The 21,982-nt window shown below is 38.2% G+C and overlaps 1 protein-coding gene across 7 annotated transcripts; it reads right to left on the reverse strand.

The window, feature by feature from the left end:
- Positions 1 to 1,340: 1,340 nt before the first annotated feature.
- On the reverse strand, positions 1,341 to 21,701 carry LOC111255471 (uncharacterized). 7 transcript variants are annotated; one of them, XM_086981075.1, is made up of 26 exons: positions 21,402 to 21,701; positions 15,931 to 15,974; positions 13,232 to 13,521; positions 12,688 to 12,910; positions 11,976 to 12,252; positions 11,618 to 11,798; positions 11,292 to 11,448; positions 10,965 to 11,148; positions 10,658 to 10,803; positions 10,143 to 10,385; positions 9,294 to 9,441; positions 8,956 to 9,076; positions 8,499 to 8,650; positions 8,191 to 8,321; positions 7,280 to 7,349; positions 6,951 to 7,049; positions 6,560 to 6,724; positions 6,108 to 6,248; positions 5,682 to 5,769; positions 4,909 to 5,153; positions 4,221 to 4,381; positions 3,856 to 3,982; positions 3,246 to 3,428; positions 2,881 to 3,018; positions 2,640 to 2,739; positions 1,341 to 2,239 (listed from the first exon to the last, which is right to left on the reverse strand). In XM_086981075.1, the coding sequence occupies exons 3-26, from the start codon at positions 13,509 to 13,511 to the stop codon at positions 2,109 to 2,111; spliced, it is 3,891 nt and encodes a 1,296-aa protein (XP_086837201.1). In that variant the 5' UTR covers positions 13,512 to 13,521; positions 15,931 to 15,974; positions 21,402 to 21,701; the 3' UTR covers positions 1,341 to 2,108. The 7 variants fall into 7 exon arrangements, with proteins under 7 accessions (XP_086837201.1, XP_086837220.1, XP_086837213.1 ...); XM_086981094.1 differs by lacking the exon at positions 15,931 to 15,974 and having other exon boundaries at positions 12,688 to 12,808; XM_086981087.1 differs by lacking the exon at positions 15,931 to 15,974 and having other exon boundaries at positions 6,560 to 6,711; positions 6,947 to 7,049.
- Positions 21,702 to 21,982: the final 281 nt, after the last annotated feature.

A 21,982-nucleotide genomic window follows, 5' to 3' on the forward strand; every position in this document is an offset into this window, starting at 1 on the left:
GATTCTTATCTACAGATCAAGGCGCCCTTACCTGTTGAAGTAGTAGAACTGCACCAAAATATCCTTCTACCTGGCTGTCGGCTACCCACATTTACATCGCGCCAATGGAGTATAAAATTATGGCATAAAATATAAAGTCATCCCAATACTTTAGACTGCTATTCTTGTAGAGAGGACAATTAGCTGTGGCTAGAAAGAATGTGTTGTTATCTCGCACTGAGTAGCGTTTACTTATGCTTAAAAGATTCTTAAACACGATTCAAGCGTGTTTCACAATGAAATAATGACTATGCCTCATTTTAAAATAATCTAATAAAAATGTTATTTTGGCTTTGCCTTACAATTTTAGTCGTTTTTAGTGACCCCGTTGACATACTAACCCGTTTACTGTTCTATTCCAAATGTTGAAATATGTAAGGGGAAAAAATCAGTACCGAAAACCGTGAAAATTAAGGATAATTAGTTTTTACGTATAGCCATACATGTATAAGCATGTCGAATACAAATCTAGCTTTATAGTTACGACAGGTGTGAACGTTAAAGGTATGTCTTTACGTGTTTTGCGTCCGGCTAACCGCCGTTAGGCGTTACTTGAGACGCCTAATCCCCAGGACGAATTAAAATGGCTGTACACCGGAATTGAGAACACTACAAGTTGAAGATGTATTACCCAGTTAAAACAGATGACTGCAATACCATTTAGTTACGTCTCTGTTTCGTCATTCTGATTGTTATTATTAAAAGTCTCTATATTTGTTTTATTAATTTTAGTCTTATACCTCCGGTTTTATCGCGAACTACAAAAAACCGTTTGATCCAATGCTATACGCTGTCGCAAACGAAAAATTTTAAAACGCTGGTTTCATTTTATGCCCTATACCGAAGTATGCTGTTCACTTTATGTTAGCACGTTGCTTGATATAGTAAACATGAATGCAATAACTCAATTGCTTACAGTGCCGAAAACTTATTTTTAACGAAAAATTTTAATATTTTAATGAAAACTTATATTTAAAGCTATACTAACCTATTTATTTGGTGTTGTTTTAGAAAAAAAAAAAAAAAAAAGCTATCCATTTCCGTGAGTTCAAATACGATTATAGCCATCGCGTCAAGTTAAAACAATTAATTTGTACAGCTCACTGCTATGTAGCAGTCTCTTTAATCACTAACATGTGCAGATCTACCTGCCAAATTAATTACCTGCCTGAGCTGGGCGGACTACAAACAATAAGAGTATCCAAATGATACGGTTTTATATGTACGTTATGTCCGGCATGCAAGCATAATGTACTGAATTAGTATGAGCAGTACGGGTGCGAAAAAAAGTGCAAACGACCTATTTTGTCTGCTTTTACGTTTATTAATGCGAAGCACCTTAAGGACCCTTAGAACTTTCTCAATAATACCATAAACTCCAATTGTTCGTTTCTTTCTCTCTTTTGTTTGAAACATTTTTGGTTATTTTTACTGTGCAAACAAGTCTTGGGAATACTCTCTTCAGCATTAAGGATCTTCTTTCAGTAGAAGGTTTAGCCAAAAGTCTGGCCTTAGTTTTTCATTGCGGAAGGCGAAGCGTTGCATAGTTGTTTGCTCTTTATATTCTGTCTAAAGGACCCTAAGTTTCCAGCCTTTTGAACGCCCCGCATATGCAGGTAATGTTAACTTGATATTACCTCATATAATTGCATTTTTGCACTTTCGTTTAATTGAAGGGTAAATGAAAGCTCGACCCATTTCCACCATTATATTTGTTACTATAAATGATCCTTTCGAAGAGTTAGTAAATCCTCTCTGTTTTTAATTACACGCACGATAATAAAATACATATATATTCTCTTGAAAATCAAGTTGTAGAAAATCTATTCTGGTAGATGCATATGCATAACCACCTGAAGTAATGAACACATTTATATACCGCCGTTTGCGTTATTCCGCGAAAAGCGATTGATTGAACGTGATCTAAATACGTTCGACGCGTACCATGCCACCATTACAGAAATCAGATATTTCAGCGATAATCGCGCACAGCTATTGCGGGCCGTCACCTGCACTATACTACATGTCTAATAGCCGAGCAAGATGATCGGAATAAGACCACTAGGCTATCAGTCAGCAACTAGTCCGATTGTGCCTTTTAACCCATCCAGCACCACGATCTGGCCAGATTGGAACGCTTGAGTAGCGCCGTGCACGCCCACAATTGAAGGAAGGCTATATTCCCTAGCGACAACGGCACCTACAAAACAAAGGCAAAACGAACGTACAGATGCTGTTAAACGTCGATCCGGGGTGTAAGAGCTGTTATGCTAGTCTAAGATGAGAAGAAACCAACTGTCATACTTGACATAGCAATACTTTACCAAGTGATATAATAAAGTCAGTAATATAATACCTCTCTGATTCACTGATACTTATTGTTTGTACACGTGAATGAGTATACGGTTGTTGCTTATCAAACGCACGCCGTTACTAAAAGCTTAATCTAATGAATTATAATTTTTATTCAATTACTCTTATTATATATACTTCCAAGATAAACTTCTGCGAAGCAACAATTTTATTGGTACTAATACCTCTTGAAAATTTTGCTTTAGTCGATTTGGTGTCTTAAGTGACATTATCCAGCGTGCTCTTACCATGTGAGATGGCTCCACCAAGCTCGGTGGCGATTCCAGCGAGTAACGGGAAGTACGGTGACCAGCCGATGTCTATTGCGTACGTTATTAATACGTCACCCTGAAAGAAAGGATGCTGCTAGAATGATTACTTGAATCTGCGCAATTCTCTCCTTTATTTTGGTTCAGGTACACTCTATTACTTCTTTGTCCATGTCACGCAGATGAAGGCTAGAAAATGCTTACGTCCCAATCGATATACCTTCTGAATTTGACCGGCGTCTTCCAGAGCGCAAACAACCCGAACGGGAGCTGTTACTTGTCCAGCGCAGACAGGCGTACCCCTCATCAGCGTACCAGCAGCCATTTTCACTGGAAGCTCACCTCTTGCCGCATTCAACTGAGGAAACGTCAATTGACAACAGACTGTATTATTATGTGCTCTAGAAGCGATGTCACACTGCTGTTCTTATCGATTTCTCTGTAGCTGCACGTATTTTCCGATACTACCACATGTTCGTGTTAATATTGTACGACACTCTCAGATATTCAAGTAGTAATTAGAGGCAGTGTTATCTAAGATCATATTGTATTCGGTGGCGTGTACTACACAGTTAGGTTACATACACATTGGATAGGTCGGCCAATACAGTGTTCAGGAAAAATTGCTATTGCCGCAGCCTTCTGATTGGTCCGTCGATGACGAGCTCGAATGAGATATTTAGGCGCACGAGTTTCGAAAAGTTCGTGGATCTCGGATAATGTTAAGTGAAATATAAGGTCTTCTTCAGGTAGACGCCCATCTTTTACCTGTTTTCGGTAATCGATTATACTTTGTTACCCCTTAATGTATAATACCAGAATAGATTTTTACGCTTCACACAAACATTTTGGAGCTACAGTCAACTGTGAAAAAGGAGTGTCGAAAGCACATGTATCATATCATAAGTACTCAACGGTATTAAAAAAGCTAGTAACTGCATTGTATGATAGGTAAGGATAATTTGAGTTGTGGCAAGCAGGAATCAGTGCTAATTTGCCGTATCGGCAAGGCGAAAATTATATTGTCTCAAATTTGAAACATTGTCGAAGAGTAAAAATGAGCCGGAATTAGAAATAATAAAAAATTCTTTAAATAGAGGCTCAGTCGAGGAGGGGATTAGCCTGTTCCATGGCGCACCTTATCGATAGGCGCTCATATACTGCTTTGTACGAGGTGCTTCTTTCGAATACTTACCATCATCCTACCTAGTCGATAAAAATACTTGCGTAGGAAATCGTTGCTCATAACCAGAAGAGATTTTCCAGTCTCGCGTCGTGCAATTCCTTTTTGCGTCCGCCTCAAAATAAATTTCAAAATAAATCTGTAATTTAATGACCGCCCACAAAAACATTATACGGAGACGTTGTTAATTTGGGTCATTAAAATCAGATTTCAGGCATTTTCTACATACTTCAATATGAAATAATCAAATATGTGACGAATTCTGTTACTATGAGCAAATGCATGAAACTGGTTGTTCCATAGTATTAAATCGGTGGACATAAGAACCGTTTCCTAAAAAGGAAATCCCTATGAAGCCGCTTTAAAAATAAACTGACCTACATATCTTCGGTAAGCGAATGTTGAGCGTATTGATTAGCTCGTCATGGGTGAGAACTTTCTTTTTTTCACTTGAAGTTCTGATAGATCCTACCATCGCCTGAAGAGATTTTATCAGTAATGTGGAGTCCATTGACCACGACTTCGCTTGAATGTCCAACTAAAAATATCAAATAGAATACATGAATTAGATCTATCAAATAGTAGCATACGAAGCATATTACCGTCCAATAAAGCACTCCTCGTTAACAAACTAGTTGTCATTAAGTTGCTAAAATAATCACAATAACCATCAATAAAGGAGATAAGGACCTGTTAAATTTTGTTGTGTTATTTTTATTTAGGTACTTTATCGTTGAATTCGCGTTGGGAAAGAACATCGTATTATTATTCCTTTATTTTTGACAGCTTAAGCATAAATGCAGAATCTTTCTTATGTATTGCTCATGCACAAGATGGTGTCACATTTTCAAGGCTTTGATTGAAAACCAAAAAGGACTATGTCAGGTCCTTGCTGTCACCTATTTTTGTTTTTTGAACCTATAATATTGTTGTCAGAAGTGTCATTTTTTTAAAAGGGCTAAAATAGTTTGATTCAAATATCCCTTCAATGAATAATGTTTACCTTTCCACATTCATAATTGAATGTATATCAGTGTTGATTCCGCTTGATGGTTAGTCACGTACCTCTCGCATGCAGCGATGCCCGTGTTCATCGAGGAACTTATTAAAGAGTCTACCAGCTTCACCGCGGTCATCACGCAAAGTTTTGTCAGCATCTTCAAAACTCAACTTTTTGAACTCTTCTCCAAACTGTTTCTCCACTTGTTGTGCAAGGCAAGCCATAGAAGTAGGGACGCCAGCGGACTCAACAAACTCTTGACAAGATGCCGTTAACGCAGCAAAATCGGAATAAACGTTTTGATCCCATTCTAAAAGAGGTAATAGTAAAATTAAAACGATCAGAGGTATCGTAGAGAACGAGATTTCGAATTCTGTTCATTGTCGGTATCCATACGAAGTGATACTCTCGCGAGCATCTAACAACTATACTACATGAAGCTAGTGAAAACGAATAATGAGATATAGACAGTTTTTATAACCTCTAAGAAATAAAATCTTCGATTATTATTATTATTCCATCAATTCAGAAGCGAACGACTTTAAATTTTTATATTATTAGATTATGTGTACGTAAGCCTGTCAAGTTGGCAAAAACTATATTAGAAGAATTTGCTCATTTAGTCTCAGGAATCTACTTTGTTAATCTGCTGCAGTGCGGTAACCTTCGACTAGCAAAGCACTTCAGAGTGGGAACCAAATGGACCTCTACTAAAACTACTAACAAGAAAAAGATATTTTCATAGTTTGTTTCTTAAGCCACACAACCATAAAATGCCTTCTATATACTGTCCTATCGAATCTAGAGCAACTAATGTCTGTAAAGTTCCCTCACTTACCTCCATTGTTGTAATACACAAGCAGACTAAGAATTGCAACGTTGCTTATCGAATTATACATGATGAAATTCTCATGGCTGAGCATGGCCTACAAGCGATACGACAAAACAAGAAAATGTTATACCATTTAAAGGGTAACTTGTCCGAGAGTGTTTTTCATCTATAATCGCTCGATTTGGGATTGCTTCCTTTCGAATAAGTGAATACTTCAAACCGATCGAAATAATTGTAACACAACCTGTTTTAATAAAAATCGTCATTAAAGAAGAGTTTTTTGACGTATAAATTAAAAAAAATATAGTAACAATGCGAAAACGTTTCTCGAAAATAGCTTTCGTGAATATTACCAGTTAATGTTAACACCGGTGTCTGCATATAAGGGAAAATAACATATATATCGAGAATACTCAAGAAGGACCATCTTACCGTTTGAAAGATGCGTATTTCGTTAAGAATGTAATTAAAAAGCTGCCTACTTTCCGTAAAACGGTCCACATCAGTTTTGGCCTTGTATGTGGCCAGCATTTTCTTAGTTTGTTTCAACGAGTCTTCGGCGTACCAACAGGACTAAAATGGTTTAAAGCAGTTAATATAGCAAAGCATCTATGTTCTTGCGGTTAGTTTTGCTACTGTTTTTCAGTAATCGGCACGAGATAACGTTAATATTCGAAAATGTGAAAGGTACAGTAACTTCTTCGTTAATATAGCTCATTCTCAAAATGATATCTTGTTTCCCCGAACAATTGAAGAACACGCACGAAATAAAAGGTAACTAAAGTATAGCTGAACATGGTCATTATAAAACAGTGACGAAGGCACAAGGACATTTAAATATCAAAATAGTGTTTATTAATTAGAGAACATTTCATTGGACTTACTCGTAACGCCTTTAAGAAACCGCGTGGGGCGCGTCCTGCAAACTGGTAACGTTTTTTGTTCCTATTCGAGATGAGTACACATTCGTCTTCAATTCTTCGGCCCGCCATGGAGATGGCTAAACCCAGTGACAGCAAATCATCTCCTGGGTAGTCTGAAAAACCGGGCTAGCTTATTCGAAACCGCCGTTTCGAAACATAGCACAAAGTGTGAAAACAAAAACGCATTACAACAGATAGTGCACACATGCAATATAGAATAAATATTATGCAACCAAATATTGCGTAAATTGAGCCTTGCTGATTTTTATAGGCGCTCTTAGCAGCTAGCGCGGCAGTAACCTCGAATGTTTGTGTCATACATAAAAAGCTTTTTAAGGCAAGCCTTACCGACCCAATAGGTAGGGAAGAAGCACTGACTGTAGCAATTTGATAAAAACATGGCCTTCGCATATGTATGCTGCTTCTCGCCGTTAAGATCCTGCGCTGCAATCTGTAATTGTTAACAGAACGATTGTAAGGTGTGTTAACAGGCTAAGAGTATATAGTGCTTACCAAAATTTCTCAGGTAGACCTTCTAGAGATTTTTTTTTCACTGTAATAGATAAAAAAAAAAAGGTCGAAAAAAGGAACTAGGTTGCACAAGCTGATCAACAGGTCAATTCAAGCAAACAATATTCCGAGTGAATACGGGTTATTATGTTTCTCACAACGGATACGTACCCGGTTGTGAACCAGAGCTTTGTCGATGACATCAAGACCGAGTGTAGACATGCTGCCTCCAAACACCTCACTAAAAATAACACATCAAATGATTAAAATCTAATATAGCGTAGAAAAATACAATCGAGCACGCGCTTATAGTGAACGTAGCACTTTATTCTATTTACTACTCTTACAGTTTCACTGACCGAACGAGGTTAACAGTTAGATACTGTCGAATTAAATTAAATTAAAAAGTATACTCTGAGTCGGCCGTTTATTTAAAGCTGTCTCGAGTCTGAATTATGTTTTTCAAAAGAGAACGTCGCGAGAGGAATTGAAAAAAAATCTTAATTTCAACATGCTTTGAATGAAGCTCGGCGTTATACATATGGGTAACAGCAAGAGAAAAGCCGCATATAAACCCAGGACACTTATCACTCAGCATAGTAAAGAGTTGAACGAAAGACCCAAACAAAAGATTCGAGAACATGTCACTGTTTCAATGCTTTTCTTGGAAAATAGAACCTCTAAGAATCAGTGTCTTAGAAGAGATAAATCTGTTTGTAGGATGATGGGCACCGATGAAAGACGTAGCAGTTGCCCTTAAAGCAAGGCTACGATCTATACGGTGGTAACTTAAAACTAATTTATATAGTTACTTGTCGATCAGTCGCAAAGCTCACAGATCCTTACTACCTTGGATAGGCGAGGAAAACAATGCGTCAGATTACGTAGTGTTAAAACCAATTTCCTTAAAAGTTTCATGCTGAAAAAATTAATGATGATACTGATTCCGAACTGTTCGACCTGACATCGGTAAAGGAAAAAATATGTATTTTGCAGGCGATTCACAGATCAACGGCATTTTAGGCGTAAGCTGTTAGATAAATTTATGATTAGTGATAGCAATAGTGATACGAATGGCTCACCCGACGTTAGCTTTGGAAAGCGTATCGATCTCGGAATCAAATCCTTGGTCGGACTCATGCAAATACTCGAACTCCGTATCGATCTGGTCCAGTGAGGTGATCGGACGAGCTTGCAACATGTACAGTATATCCTAAAAAGAACAAACAGCTATGTAATATATTGGATTTGTGTCTAACGTTCCGCGGATATATAAACGGTTTGCCAAGCTGTTTATTATTAACGCGAAGCGAGTTCCAATATAAATAGGAACTTAGTCAATCTATCGTATGGTTTGGAAGGTCCGGTAAACTCTTTGTGAAGTTGTTACCTTGAAAAAGGCCCATTCGGTGTCTCTTGGCGCAGCGTAAGCTTGTTCCAGCACAAGCGCAACTTTCCCAAGCCGAAGAACTTGTTCACGTGAAAGACAAGCCTCAGATGAACGTGTCTCCCCAGTTATATTCCGTGTTCCTCCTGTGTCTACTGTCCACAATAAAAAAAAATTCGTTGAATTAGTTGATTACTCATTTGTGTAGATGTATATTTTCCTATGAATTCGAGAATAACAGCCTGATGTTATTGTTTATTAAAGATACAAGAACAGACAACGGAAAACAAAAATAGCTCAAATATGAAATGAAAAACCTGAAATCTTATCGGGTTTCCAAGTTTCTTGATACCTAGCAAAACGCAATGGCTCGAATGACTAATTTTCTGCTTGAGAAATCCGCTGTATAATATGTAAAATTATACAGGAAAAAGTTTAAAATTTATCTCGCCATACTTACCAGACAGAACTGTTGACAACCTCTTCTCACCCAATTTTTCGCAAACAAATTCTACCTTTTGACTGTCATGAGTCTTAGCCACCACAAACGTATCGGGGTCTGCTGCTGCCGATACGACGCTCTTCAAATGTTAAATAAAATTAGTCGCGTCATTAGCATGACACTTGTTAAGCCACTAGTTGCAAGCCGATCTCTTTAACCGCAAATGATAGTCACAAGCATTTTTTAAACTATGCATCTGCTATACTGGTCAATAGTGGAACAGAAATCTACACTTTTTTTTTATGGGGACTTTTAAATTGGTGCTAGCTATGTACATGGCGGAACTCTATAGGTACCTCTCCAATTCCGTAGTTAGCGGTAATGGTTATATGTCGGGGATTTCCAGACACTGGATCTACGGTGAACATAACGCCAGATATCTCAGACGATATCATTTCCTGGACAACGACGCACATTGGAACATTTACTGGCTGACCGTATCGCCTACATCCGAAAATATTTGTATCATAATAATAAAGTAAATATATATATATATATATATATATATATAAAATAAAAATAAAGACATAGTATCATGTCTGTACATTCGCATATGGATTAATACGGCCAATAGAGTAACTGTTTTAATTTAAAGGTTGATAACAGGTAGTAAACTCCGTAATATTGGCTTAATTTGTAGGACTAATATCAGTACCATGTGCAGGATTTCTTGAATAGAATTGTTTGTCTTCAATATCGCTTCTGACATGCTGGGAACCAATTACAATAAAGACATAGATAGAAAGAGGTATAATGATTCTGTTCTAAGCCAACCGAAACGGGGAACTAATTAGGATTCAGAGTATTAAAGATGAACTGAGTCGCGTTGAGGATGAAGCTAGGAATCTAATTTTTATAGGTCTACTTAACGTGACTCCTGAGTAATTTTCGTAATTTCTGCGTGCTGTACCCAGAAAATAGGAGTGTCATGTGAAGCCGGGTCATCGAATTGGAGGGACTTCGGCCGTTTTGAAAGAACGACGAAGTCCTATAGTACAGTCAACGAATACAAATGTAATTCCTGTCCAATTTCTCTTTCAGCACAGTTCTTTCATCCTTTTTTTTATAAATCTATTTGCACTGGTCGGCTTTACATGCGATTTACTGTGACGAGAAAAGCTTTTTTGTTAAATACATATACAAACCTACGGTATTGTACGGCTGTAAATGAGAACTGACTGGCCCAGCAACGCGTGACAGCTTGGAGTACCTGTTGAGGGCCTTCGACACCTAAGATAGTTTCCATCTGACCTGCAGCTGATGTTTCTTCAGAATCCTCCCCACATGCAGATGAGCGTACAGCATAGCGAAGGGATGGCTTAATGTTCTCCAATAACACTGATGAAATTGACGGTAGCAAATCTGCCGTAGCTACAATAGAGCCAATCCTGTCGGAACCAAATTATAAAAGGACCACACGTATTCCGACCCACGTACCTGTCAATTGAAAATCTGATTGGTCTTCTAATTATTGGCTTCATTCGTGGTGGTTAAAATCTTTGCTTTAGCATCTCACAAGAGACGAAACAGTCGATTTAAGAACTTTGTTAAGCAAAGTTCTGGAGGATATGTATAATATCAATTAGCAAACTAAACAACTCTAACTTCTAATTGAAGTTACAATTCAACAATAAGTGCGTTTAGTGGCTCCAAAGTTTACCTATTGCATGCTTCGCGCAAATCCTTGAGTGTGGGGTTAGAAGCCACGATTTCTTCCAGATCTTTCAGTGCATTGGCTACGACCTGGGTCGACACGAATTCTTCGTATGCGACCGTTGTCACGCAGACTCCCTGAGGCACGTGAAACTGCAAATTCAGACAATTTAGGCTCGATAAACTTCCAAAGCGATAGCTAATAAAGAATCAATACAAAACTATAAAAAATGCGCCCAAAGTTGTTAGCGAAATAAGAAAGACATATATGTAGCCACTAATTGAATGTTAACGAATTCTGAATCCATTCTTACCAGTCCTGTGTGATCCAGGGAAATCTGCGTCAAAACGGCTAATGAACTACCCTTGCCTCCAGTTAATGGGCTATGGACGCAAGCCAGCTCTTGAAATGGGAGCACCAGTGGACGTAACGATGGTGAAGCTTGGGATAAAGGTAAATACCTTGGCACTACCGGTAAAGAAAGCTGGATCTTTTCCCTAGAAATGTAAGTAGAAGTTTAAGATAATATTTACTAGACCACGATGTTTACAACCCACTAATTATACTTCGAATGAGTAATCGAATATACACATTATATATATAGTGTTAAATAGGTAAAATATTGATATATATAAAGTACCTTGTAAAATCGGAGGTCAGTGCGTGTCCGACATTTCCGTCAAGAGAAATTTTACAAAACTTTGAGCTGCGTTTCCAGTAGCTGCCCTGAAAGCGCTGTACTTCATCTATTACATCCGTTACTTCCAGTACAGCAAGACGAAAGGATTTAAAACAATCTAGAAAATGAAACAGGACAAACGTTAGCTTAATGACTCTAATTTTGCAGCCACTTTTTGTCATAGTAAAAATCAACCTTTATTGGCCGACTTTATAATGCAATCTGCGTCTAACAATCTACGTCGAAGTTGAAGAACTTGTTTCAGAAAGTCAATTTAGACATCTTACCTGCGCCTATCTCTACTGATAATTTCCCTGGTTCGAAAAACTCCCCGACAGGGGAACAGAACTCCAATGGCCTTTGTTGCCGGCATGGAAGATTGATGTATCCAAAGATAAGGTTGTCCATAATGTCGGGAAGGTCACATATTCCCAAAACCGATGAAATGCCGTTCTGCAATACAACCACCTTTTAACAGGTATGGAAAAGTTGGACAGAAGATGATACTATATCCTTCAGTGACACTTACATTAGTCGATATCTGTAAGAGGCTTTAGCAGTAGGGATAGCACTAACTGGGGCGAAATACGCTATACCCACATATTTCGGTCACGTTTTACGTACGACTTATCCAATTTCACTGACCTCCGTAAATGCGATGACAGACTTTTTGATGACTGTATTTGTGTCAGAAAAGCGCGACTTGTAGCCAAATATATACATTTCTTCTGGCTCACCATGTTCGACGAACACCTTACTTGCAAAGCTAAAACGCTGGTAATACGCATTCAATGATCTAAAGCTTTTTCGCAGGACGTCCCGGTTTAATGCTCGAAATCCTGCTTTTTGAGCCAATTGGCGCGCCAAGAATTTTTCGTTATAGTATGACTGAAAATCTGCGCATCCGTGTGCAAGGTTCCCTCTAGGACATTCAAAGAAAGACTGTTATTGTTAAAATTATTACCTAATTACGGTTGATGTTATACGCTTCATAGTTCTTTCTAGTGAAGAGCCATTGCCCATTTGAAGGTCGATCACCTTCCAAAATAAAGTTTAATGTTGAAATCAACACTAGATTGATACACTTTTTCATGAATGTAGGTTTTAGTTGTGTAAATGGAAGAAGTTCTATTTTTGTATAGGTTGGATTCGATGAAAGCCTTTGAAAATTTCATTAGTTAAAACGTAATGTTAAGCCATTTTATAAATGTACAGAATAATAAAAAATCACTTTTTTTCTCTAACGAACGAAAAAGTAGATTATAACTTCTTAAAAACTTCTCAAAAAAAAATTATCATTTGAGAAATATCCGAGAGATAATTCTAATATGAATAAAGGCACTTATTGCAAGCTCACATGGCTACGAGTCTGACGTGAACCAGGTCGATATTCTCAGCGTTAACTTCCTTGAGGTTTCCGTTGAACGCGACCCTCCACCTTCGCATCGGATGAACGCAGGTAATTCGTAAGCTCCCAGCTATAAAGTGTTCATTATTCGATGTGTCCACTTGAATTGGTTGAGGTAAACAGTACGAACGTCCACAAACGAGTCGCACGTAAAGGCTAGCAATTGCAAGGCCTACAGTTAGATAGGTTCTATTATTAGCCGAGAAGAAAAACACAAGAGAAGTGTGTATATCGGAAAAATTCTTTTTAACAATAAAGTCGCACAGGGTAGTAAGAAAAAGACCTAATATCAAATTGTTAGGTTCAATACAAAAAGATCGTGTTGCCTTAATTGACTCTTAAACTCTAAACCTTAAAAACTCTAAAAAAACGAAATCAGCAGTTTTTGTCTTCGGGAATGGTAGCAAGCGCAGAAAGTTTAATTTGATAAAAAGTACCTAGATTAAATTATATTTAGAATAACATATGGCTGCAGAGTGATCTAACTACCTACCGTCAGGTTGGCGCTGTATTGATGCCAGCAGTATTTGACCTTTTGCATTCTGCCCAAAGATCTGAACTGAATCACTTTGGTAGTTTTCGCGTGGTTCCTTTTCGGTTTGGCGGGGAAGTTCTTCTTCAAATTCCTTCTGCGGGATTATAACGCCATTTTTGTCAGGGGCAAATGAAAGGATGTCGTACAATGCGCTGAAACGGCCTTTTTTTAATACGGGCCGCCAAATGTAGAACGCCATACGATATATAATGTAGCGTACAAGCTCTAGAGGCCCCATCGTTCGCTGGCTGAAAATTATTCGTATTGAAGCATATGCAAACATGAGAGAAATGAGTTGAAACCACTCAAATAAAGAATTTTCTAGTGTTTTTAGTATATGATCATTTATGAAGCACACAGATCAGCCGATTGTTTAGGGGCTAGTAGATATTTTTACGGAACCAGTCGATCATATTGACTTACTTTAAGTATAAATTTCTATAGGTCAGGAACACCAGATACCCAAAATATGTCGCGGGCTTAGGTTATAAATCTAACTCGATCTGTGACTTAACTTATGTAAGTTGAGTTCTGCAGCAGTGCTTGTTTCATCTTAAATCTGTTGGATCGGACGGTATAGGAATTGTATAAAAACAAAAAAAAAATTGTAATAAAACAGATTCCAAACAAATATGTACTAGCCTAGCTAAAGAGATCAAATCGGTAGTTCCATTGCAGAGCGGACCATAATATGGATGATCTCGTATAGCATAGAAGAGTTGCCCACGATATCTATGATGAAGGGGTAAGATCATCTGGACAATGTAGACGGTCTATGGTAAAACTCAACTACGATGATATATAGGCGATATTTTAGTACAAGAGCTTTGGTCTTGGCCCATAATTACCGAATACAATTCAATGGGATCGCACAAATGAATGTATATACCGAATTATATCAGATTTTTACACTAAGGACGCATGTAATTAAGGATATTTGGTCAACCTTACTAGCACACCGTAGTCGATACTACATTTCGAATAATCGTGATCATAGATCAGAATCTAAAATAGATAATTATACCAAAATTATGCAAAAAAAAATTATGCGATAATTAAATAGGCTTCAGTCCGTCGCGTTGATTTGGCGCGCACGTTATCACTGCTCCTGTTCTTTTTGTATGAAACGCAATTTGTGGGTGTCCCTCGGTTATTCGAAAACCGACTTCGTGTCATTTGTCAAACTTCCCAATTTGACAGCGAATTATTATAAAAATCGTTTTTATTTAGTCGTAATGACAGTTCTTTCCCAGACAGAAAAAAAAAGCACTTTCCTTGTATTTTTGGCGAATAACTTCTTTTCATGTAACTATGAGTGGCCCATTTAGCCTGTTTTTGCAAGCCTACGACATGATCGTGTTCAACAAATATTTTCCCAACACTCGATGAATTGATGTGAGCTCATTTAGACCTTCTAATAGAAAAATTTTTAACGAATACATTGGTCTAAGTTCTCTGTTCCTATGATACCGATTATTTTTAACGATGACATATATATAGCCAGCTTCCAGTATCCGTAAACCATTTCTTCTTGAAACCCATGTTTACTCCTAGGAAAAGCACTATTGGTTGCGAAACGACATTGTTTACAAGCATACAGTCTTGATGTTTATTGATCTTTCTTAATTGATTTAATTTATTTTAATTATTTATATACTTGAAATATGCATATAGTCGTAGGACTGTGGTAACGTAGAAGTTCTACTTTCCACTACGTTACTACAGTTACCCATACGATTTACAATCCGGTAAGGGTAATTAGATTGATGGGATAGGTATGTGAAACATGCATATTACGCAATGACCTGGCGCTTCGTTTTGTGCGATCTGTCTGCATAAATCCATAGATTTAAAACGTTCTCACTGCCGGTTCTGCTGAATAACAAGGTAAGACGACCTGCAGGCATGCGACTGGCCAAATGCAATAAATAGCTCAAGCAGCACAGGCGAAATCTCACACAAAGGCTATAGAACTGCCCCGCAAGTTCTACATACTGACAATGGTTCCCACGACCCTCATGGCCCGATGGGTAAGCCATTGGTCTCCTAAATCGGGGGTTTAGAGGTTCGAGTACACCTTAGGGTAAACTGTTCGAAGATTTGATTGGTAGGCTGCTTTTTTAAACATAGGTCTCCTTCCGTGTTATTTAAAAACTATACTTTTGAGGTAATAACATCGTTACACATGTCACGATTGGCCTGTTGACACAAGTCCTCCCACGCCGACAACAACAAAACCAGAAGCGGTCGCTTGGGATGACTGCTCCCATGCAGCTCCCAAAACCAGTCTCTAATTGTGAATTATACAGGCATGTTTATACACTTGGGCAACATTCAAAGCCTCTCATATTTAACCATCAGTGCACGCCAATAGCTGCAAACTAACCTGATTCACTGTTGGTACGTTATTCTACTCAGAGAAACTTCAGTTAAATGGTAGATCTCTACAAATGTTCAGTTCAGTGTATCAAACTTTGTCCAGTTGTGCATTGCCAGTGTGTTTGATTACCGAAACTAGTAACGTTTGAGGTGGTCTAGATTGAGCGTTCCGGCGGTGCTACATTGACAACATGCTTCCCCTGTAAACTTAAAAACACGTGATGGTCCGAATTGAGCAGAAGAAGTCCGCTTTGTGAACCCTCTGAAGCAATACATACCGGCAGTACAGAACGACCAACTCGAAACGTTTATTTGCTTGGCGCTATGAAAACGAAATAAACGAGAGAAAAAGACATCGATTAATTCGAACTTCGTAAAAATTCGACAGCATCATTGGAAAAAGCGGCGTTCTATACAAGGAGTGCGCGCAATTATGTTTCTTTCTATTCGTTACTAATAAAATGTTTTGAATATTACGTTCGATACTTAAGGCCCGGATTGAAACCTATACCACTACGTGCTCCTAAGTTTAGTATTGATGCCCAGAAATTTAAAATGGATGTTCGTCGAACTTAGAAATGAGCAAAGCTTTTTTTTTCATGTGAATTACTGTAGAGCTATGATATAGATGCTAAATTGTTCATTATAGTAACCAATAAATTAGAAGGCAAGCATTCCGCCCGGTTTGACACCTTCAGAAGCCAACGAACAGACTGCAGTTTTACGTATTTCATAGGGGAGCCAGGGTCTAGGTGCTTAATGCACAGCCCTTTGCGTGCGTTGCCATTGTAACCAATAACTGACAGGTATGTAAATATACTAGGTTAGGTAAAATTTGACCGTTGGCAAAATTTGTACCGCCGAATAACTAATACATAATAAGAAAGTAAAATAAAGTAGTAGTTGATTGTTCGAGTCATTATAAGTCTGTTGGAACGACCACAGCTAAATCTAGCAAGATCCACTCCATATTAAACTGCTAATGAAGGCAAGTCGTCTATGCTAAGAACAAAAGGCCGAAAATCCGCAACCGGCTCACACAGTGATAGCAGCGAAACGTGGCATTAGAAAACAAAAATAAAGACGAACCTAGTTCATGCCTAACCTGGCGTCAATTATTAGAGAGTGCTTTATACAACTGTGGCGGATAGTTTCTTTCCCAGAACTGGAACAAGATATTTGAAAGACAGAGATCTGAAACGAGACCGCACTGGGTCTGAGAGAAACCTCGCTGAGACGAGACCAGTATGCTATAAGTGCTATATTCGGCTGACTCAAATACTCCGATCATTATGATAATTCGGTTGTGCACTGACTATTAGAAAAACAGATATCGGAGTACAGTTTTTTTTTATGGCTGGCCAAAATGTAGATGTTGTAACAGCTTAACCCACATAAATGACACCGTAATATCGAGCACAGTCTGAAGCATACGAATGTGTATACAAAGGTAGATGAGAGTACGACTGGGTCGGACTGGCGCACCAGCCATTGAGCAATCATCCGTTATTCTAAATACTTTTACTATAGTCGTGGCCTGTGTGTTGTATTTGTCGGTGTTTAAGGTTGGGGGGTCTTCAAGCAGCAAACAGATAAAACAAAATCTTAATCAACTGAATTTTTTCCACCACAACAGTGATACGAATCGAAGTAACTAACCGTTTAATCAACCTGCAGGGGAAGCCGTACTTTATCAAGAAGAAAACACCATTCGCACATGTTAACAATAAACGTTATATGTCATGTACTCTTCTACAAAATCAGCTACGAATTCCCTATATTCGGTGGAGCAAAAAACTGGTAAAACTTCTGGCGAATCAGAGACATATTTCTGGCCTTTCGATTAGCCTATTACTTGCTCTAGTTACACAACGACCAGCAAATTGTACGTATCTCTGATAGTTATTTGCTTATGTGCAAAACGACTATCCAATATTTCAAAGAATCTCCTTTTATAACCCGCACACAAGTAAGAACAGTTATAATAATATCTGTGTCAAGTAAATAAAGGGGATATACGCTCACAGCCATGCCTATATGACCAGGCGATCTTCACTGCTGAAGAGTAAACAACTTCTTTGTTCAACAGTCTCGCCATTACGCCGGGCTTGAATCCATTTTGAAATTGAGTCTTGGAGATCGTCTGTTACAACAGCGTCGGTCTACGTCTTTCAAATAGCACGACAGGTCCGCAAAGATACGTTGCGACGCTCGTCATAGCTTTTTTATCTGTCACCAACGAAGATCTGGATAAAATGTCATTTACAGAATCCTTTTTTGGCCAGACTTTATCCAAAAGTAACAGAGCTTAGCACACTGTGTCAGGGTGTATCCATATGAACACATGCGGACGCAGCAGTAACTCTACTACTAACTAAGCTACTTCATTGATCTTTTTTTTATATTTTATTGATCATATTCTTCAATAGCCTTTATATATATATATATATATATATATATATATATATATATATATATATGGCCGAACAGGTTACTTTGAGTATACCACTTAAAAGTTAAATTCTAACCTCATTATATAAGCCACTGACATGGCCCTAGTAGATTATCTACTGTAAAAGATTATATTTTTTTCTGTTAACTACTAATAGCTTTTTGGTTACAGTCGCAACTAATTGCCCGTGGATTATCTATCGATAGAGGCAAACAGGTAGACAGGTTTAAAAAATCTGTGCCTTACGTTGATTGCCTATGTGCGTTTAAACTAGCAAGAAAACAGCGAATCCTGAATAGAAGTACCTAGCGTAAGACACATCAGACTCGATTTTGAACCATGTGGCCACACTTATATCATTAGTGATGAATCAAGGCTGTCGCAAAGGTGACCCACTGCCAAAAAGGAAGCATATTTTTTATTGCAATTATCTTAGTTCGCGTTTTTATATTTAATGTTGTTTCTATAAAAATAGCGCGAACATTTAGAATTTGTAGTAATTATAAATTGTTATTATATTTCCAAGGTTACACATCGTCGTATCTAAAATTCGACGATATCTAACTTTTGACGACGCATTTACTATGGCTTACGAACTATGTGCAACAAAATTAAGATGCAAGGTTATGTATAAGATGAGCCATTAGAAGCCGACAAAAAGTATGAATCGAAATGTAGTCGATCTTTTTAGATTTGAAATCTAGCGAATTCTCGCACGTATAATAGACATCCTCTTGCACAGGGACCCCAGTCATTGTCCATCCACGTCGTAGACGCATCAAATCATTAAGAATTCCGTTTGCGGTTGACGAACACGCGAAGCGGATGACTTGCGACTGCACTTTGCACCCCAACAAAAATGAAGTGTTGTACAAACAGATCAACAGATAGAATAGAAAATCTCGCCCACAGCAAACCAGCTATCGGCCAATACGTTCGCCAAAACCAAGTGAGCTAGAATGAACAAACCGTGGATGGCCCCCGATAGCTAACCTAAATGCGCGCACATTAACTGATCCGTTTATAGATCTATATATATATATATATATGTGTGTACAATAATAGACGTCGGATGTCGGGTGCGCATGTGAAGAACGCGCACTACACGCTACGGACTAACTCCTAAAGAAACAAAACCCAGGCTAGTTTTTCGAAAGGCGGTTGTTCATTGCAGCCGAAAATTGATACACGTTGCTGCCGGCAACGTATATTCGATCGAAACAAAAACACACGACTCTAGAAATTACTTGCAATGAAGGCATAGCATCAGTTACTGTGACACCCAGTTTGCTTGACCTATGCAGCCCAAGTTGACATGTATGCCGCAACGCTTTGCCCAATAGACCAGGAAATTCCGGAGTAACTTAACAGCTAAACAGTCCGACCCTTTATTGTTGCTTTTGTCACCACGCAATTAGATAGACAATGTAGTGACCTTTCCAATTAATTGAACATTTACTTTCTCATTATTTTATTACACATATTTAATAATACTATGTAAATAGTATATATCCGTAGATAACCTGCAGAAATATCATTGTCTCAACTACAGTTATGTATCGTAGCATATGATTAGCAATTTCAGTTAGAGCATTCGTTAGAGTATAAGTCTGAGGCTAAAACTACAATGGCAGTAGAAGCATGTTGTGAATCCTTTAAAATATAATTAGGCTTTTCCGAAGAATAACTGCAAGCTACTTCGTTATTCGTTAAATCCTGTGCCTGAACTTAACGTTGAGTGAACACAAAGTAACTTGTGATTAGGTATAACACAAAAATAGATCCCGATCTATTGTATAAATATGACTTATGAAATGAATTATTATTGACCGTTGACCTATAACAGACATACTGGAAACAACTCGCAACGCAGCTTTGGATTGGCGCGTGTGAAAATTGATTTCCGCCATAAACCACCAAACATGATACGTTAGTTTAAATTTACTCACCATTTTACAAACCTAGTATGCGTCAAACGCCTGTCTACTTGATAATGTATCTGTGTGCGTAAAGATCATATATGAAATGGTCTTGACGTTACCTTAGAATACGAACTTCAGTCATGGCTTTCTACGCTTGTCATCTACTGTGAACTGTCTTTTGATTAAGCATAATGCAACAAGAGTCCTCGAAACACAAGTTTAGGACTGAAATTGCATAAAATATAGTCGTCGTCCCTGTTGTATTTTATGCTGCGAATGCTTTTCGGCCAGTGTTAGAAAAACACTGGCCGAAAAGCATCCGAAACTATGTCCGTTAACAGTATGAGATGAAACTTTCGCGAGATTAATTTAAGGCCAAATATAGAATACACGCTAAATCAACTCACCCTTTTCCTGATGAGATACCTGTAGATCACTGTTTTTAGTCAGGGCACCCGTTTGCAACTTGGATTTGGCTACGTACGTAAACAAGAAAAATGTATGTTTTGTTTCTTCACATTTCATGCAAGCGTCAGATTCGATAACTTATCTCAAGTTTCGTAAACGGTTTGTGTCGAGACTTCAAACCTTTGCCCTGACGCGTCCCTTACTATATTCCGCAATAGAAATAGGAATGCTGTGACACCGTTGGGTCCGCTAAATGCCTGAGTAGGACATTTCTCATGTAATGATCAGCCAAACTCAGACGAAACCAAAAACATTCTACTGCGATCAAAACGCTCTAATAAGGGCGAAGATATTTTCGACAGCTCGATGAAATATGATTGTAGCCAATGGTTTAATTTGCTTTCATTTTGACGTTCGAAAAAAAGTAAGTTGTTGTTTGTACCTCTCAAATAATCATCAATAATTCAACTATAAAACCATTACACAGTTGAGACCACGGTGAGAATTGAATCACTGCAATTGTCTGGCTTTCGGTCAGTCCCAATATGAAGATGTGATTCTAATAAATTTTTCACTGACATTAGATCACGTACCGTGTTGCTTAAGGGTACTATGGTCGAGCTCAGTGTCTCGCCAGCTGATAAATATTAAAAATATGCAGCTGAAATTCCAGTTACTAGTACGAAGTAGGCCTAGTGGAAAGTACAATGATATTCAACTGCCGATATGAACTTCACCCCACAAAAAATGTAATCCTGCAGAAAACAAATTTAATCTTACCTTTAAAAGCACATACTGCTTTATTGACTAAGGAAAACCTGGCCAATAAATACATCTACTGCTGATTTAAATCGCTAAATTGGTCGCGTTCTTTTTATATATATATATAAAACGTACATATCGGTATGGGTGTATATACATATATAAAGCAATTCGTTCACTTAATCTTTAGGCCAACAGCACTTACTGAGATTCTTTTCCTGGTGTCCTATGGTGATATTCAAAATGCCGAAAATAATCCGACGCCTGTGTATTGTTAGAGAGTCTAAAGCTTCTGAATCTTCGATAGGGCTAGCCACACATTCGGACTACACGTTGTCAAGATTAAATTAACGTGTATACATATGGTCTCTGCTGATTATCCTGTTCTACTAGTTTGTAACTGCGTTTTCGAGGACCGCGCGCACGCGACTACTACTGATAGCGTCAGCTAGCCGACCTCAGTCCGAGACAGCGCATGTCCTCGGTTGCAGATTGCTTGCCAGCAAGGGAAGAACGGTAAAGGCCTGTAAGGCTAGTAACTTGACACATCGATCGGAGAGGGAATAACGCGCTGGCTGTTGACCAAGGAAGGGCATTAATGGATACCGCATGGAGCGACGAATATCGCGTTCATGCATTTACATACATTCACCATGGCACTACCAATAATAATGATAATATCAGTCAGGATAATCAATGAACGCAGACAAGACCTAGAGCTAATGAAGGCTACGGCTTTCTTTGCCTATGAAGATCTTTACTGATTTTAATGATAGGTATCTAGTA

Source organism: Varroa destructor, unplaced genomic scaffold, assembly GCF_002443255.2.
Source record: "Varroa destructor unplaced genomic scaffold, Vdes_3.0 BEIS01000001.1, whole genome shotgun sequence".
In the NCBI taxonomy this organism is placed as follows: domain Eukaryota; kingdom Metazoa; phylum Arthropoda; class Arachnida; order Mesostigmata; family Varroidae; genus Varroa; species Varroa destructor.

What these genes read in the sequence shown, in the direction of transcription:
- LOC111255471 (XM_086981075.1), bottom strand. Translation starts at nt 13,511, where the DNA reads ATGGGGCCTCTAGAGCTTGTACGCTACATTATATATCGTATGGCGTTC. An exon ending in AATACAGCGCCAACCTGACG is followed by an intron (nt 12,911 to 13,231) that starts GTAGGTAGTTAG and finishes ATCTAACTGTAG; the next exon opens with GCCTTGCAATTGCTAGCCTT. An exon ending in CTGACCTCCGATTTTACAAG is followed by an intron (nt 11,149 to 11,291) that starts GTACTTTATATA and finishes TTACATTTCTAG; the next exon opens with GGAAAAGATCCAGCTTTCTT.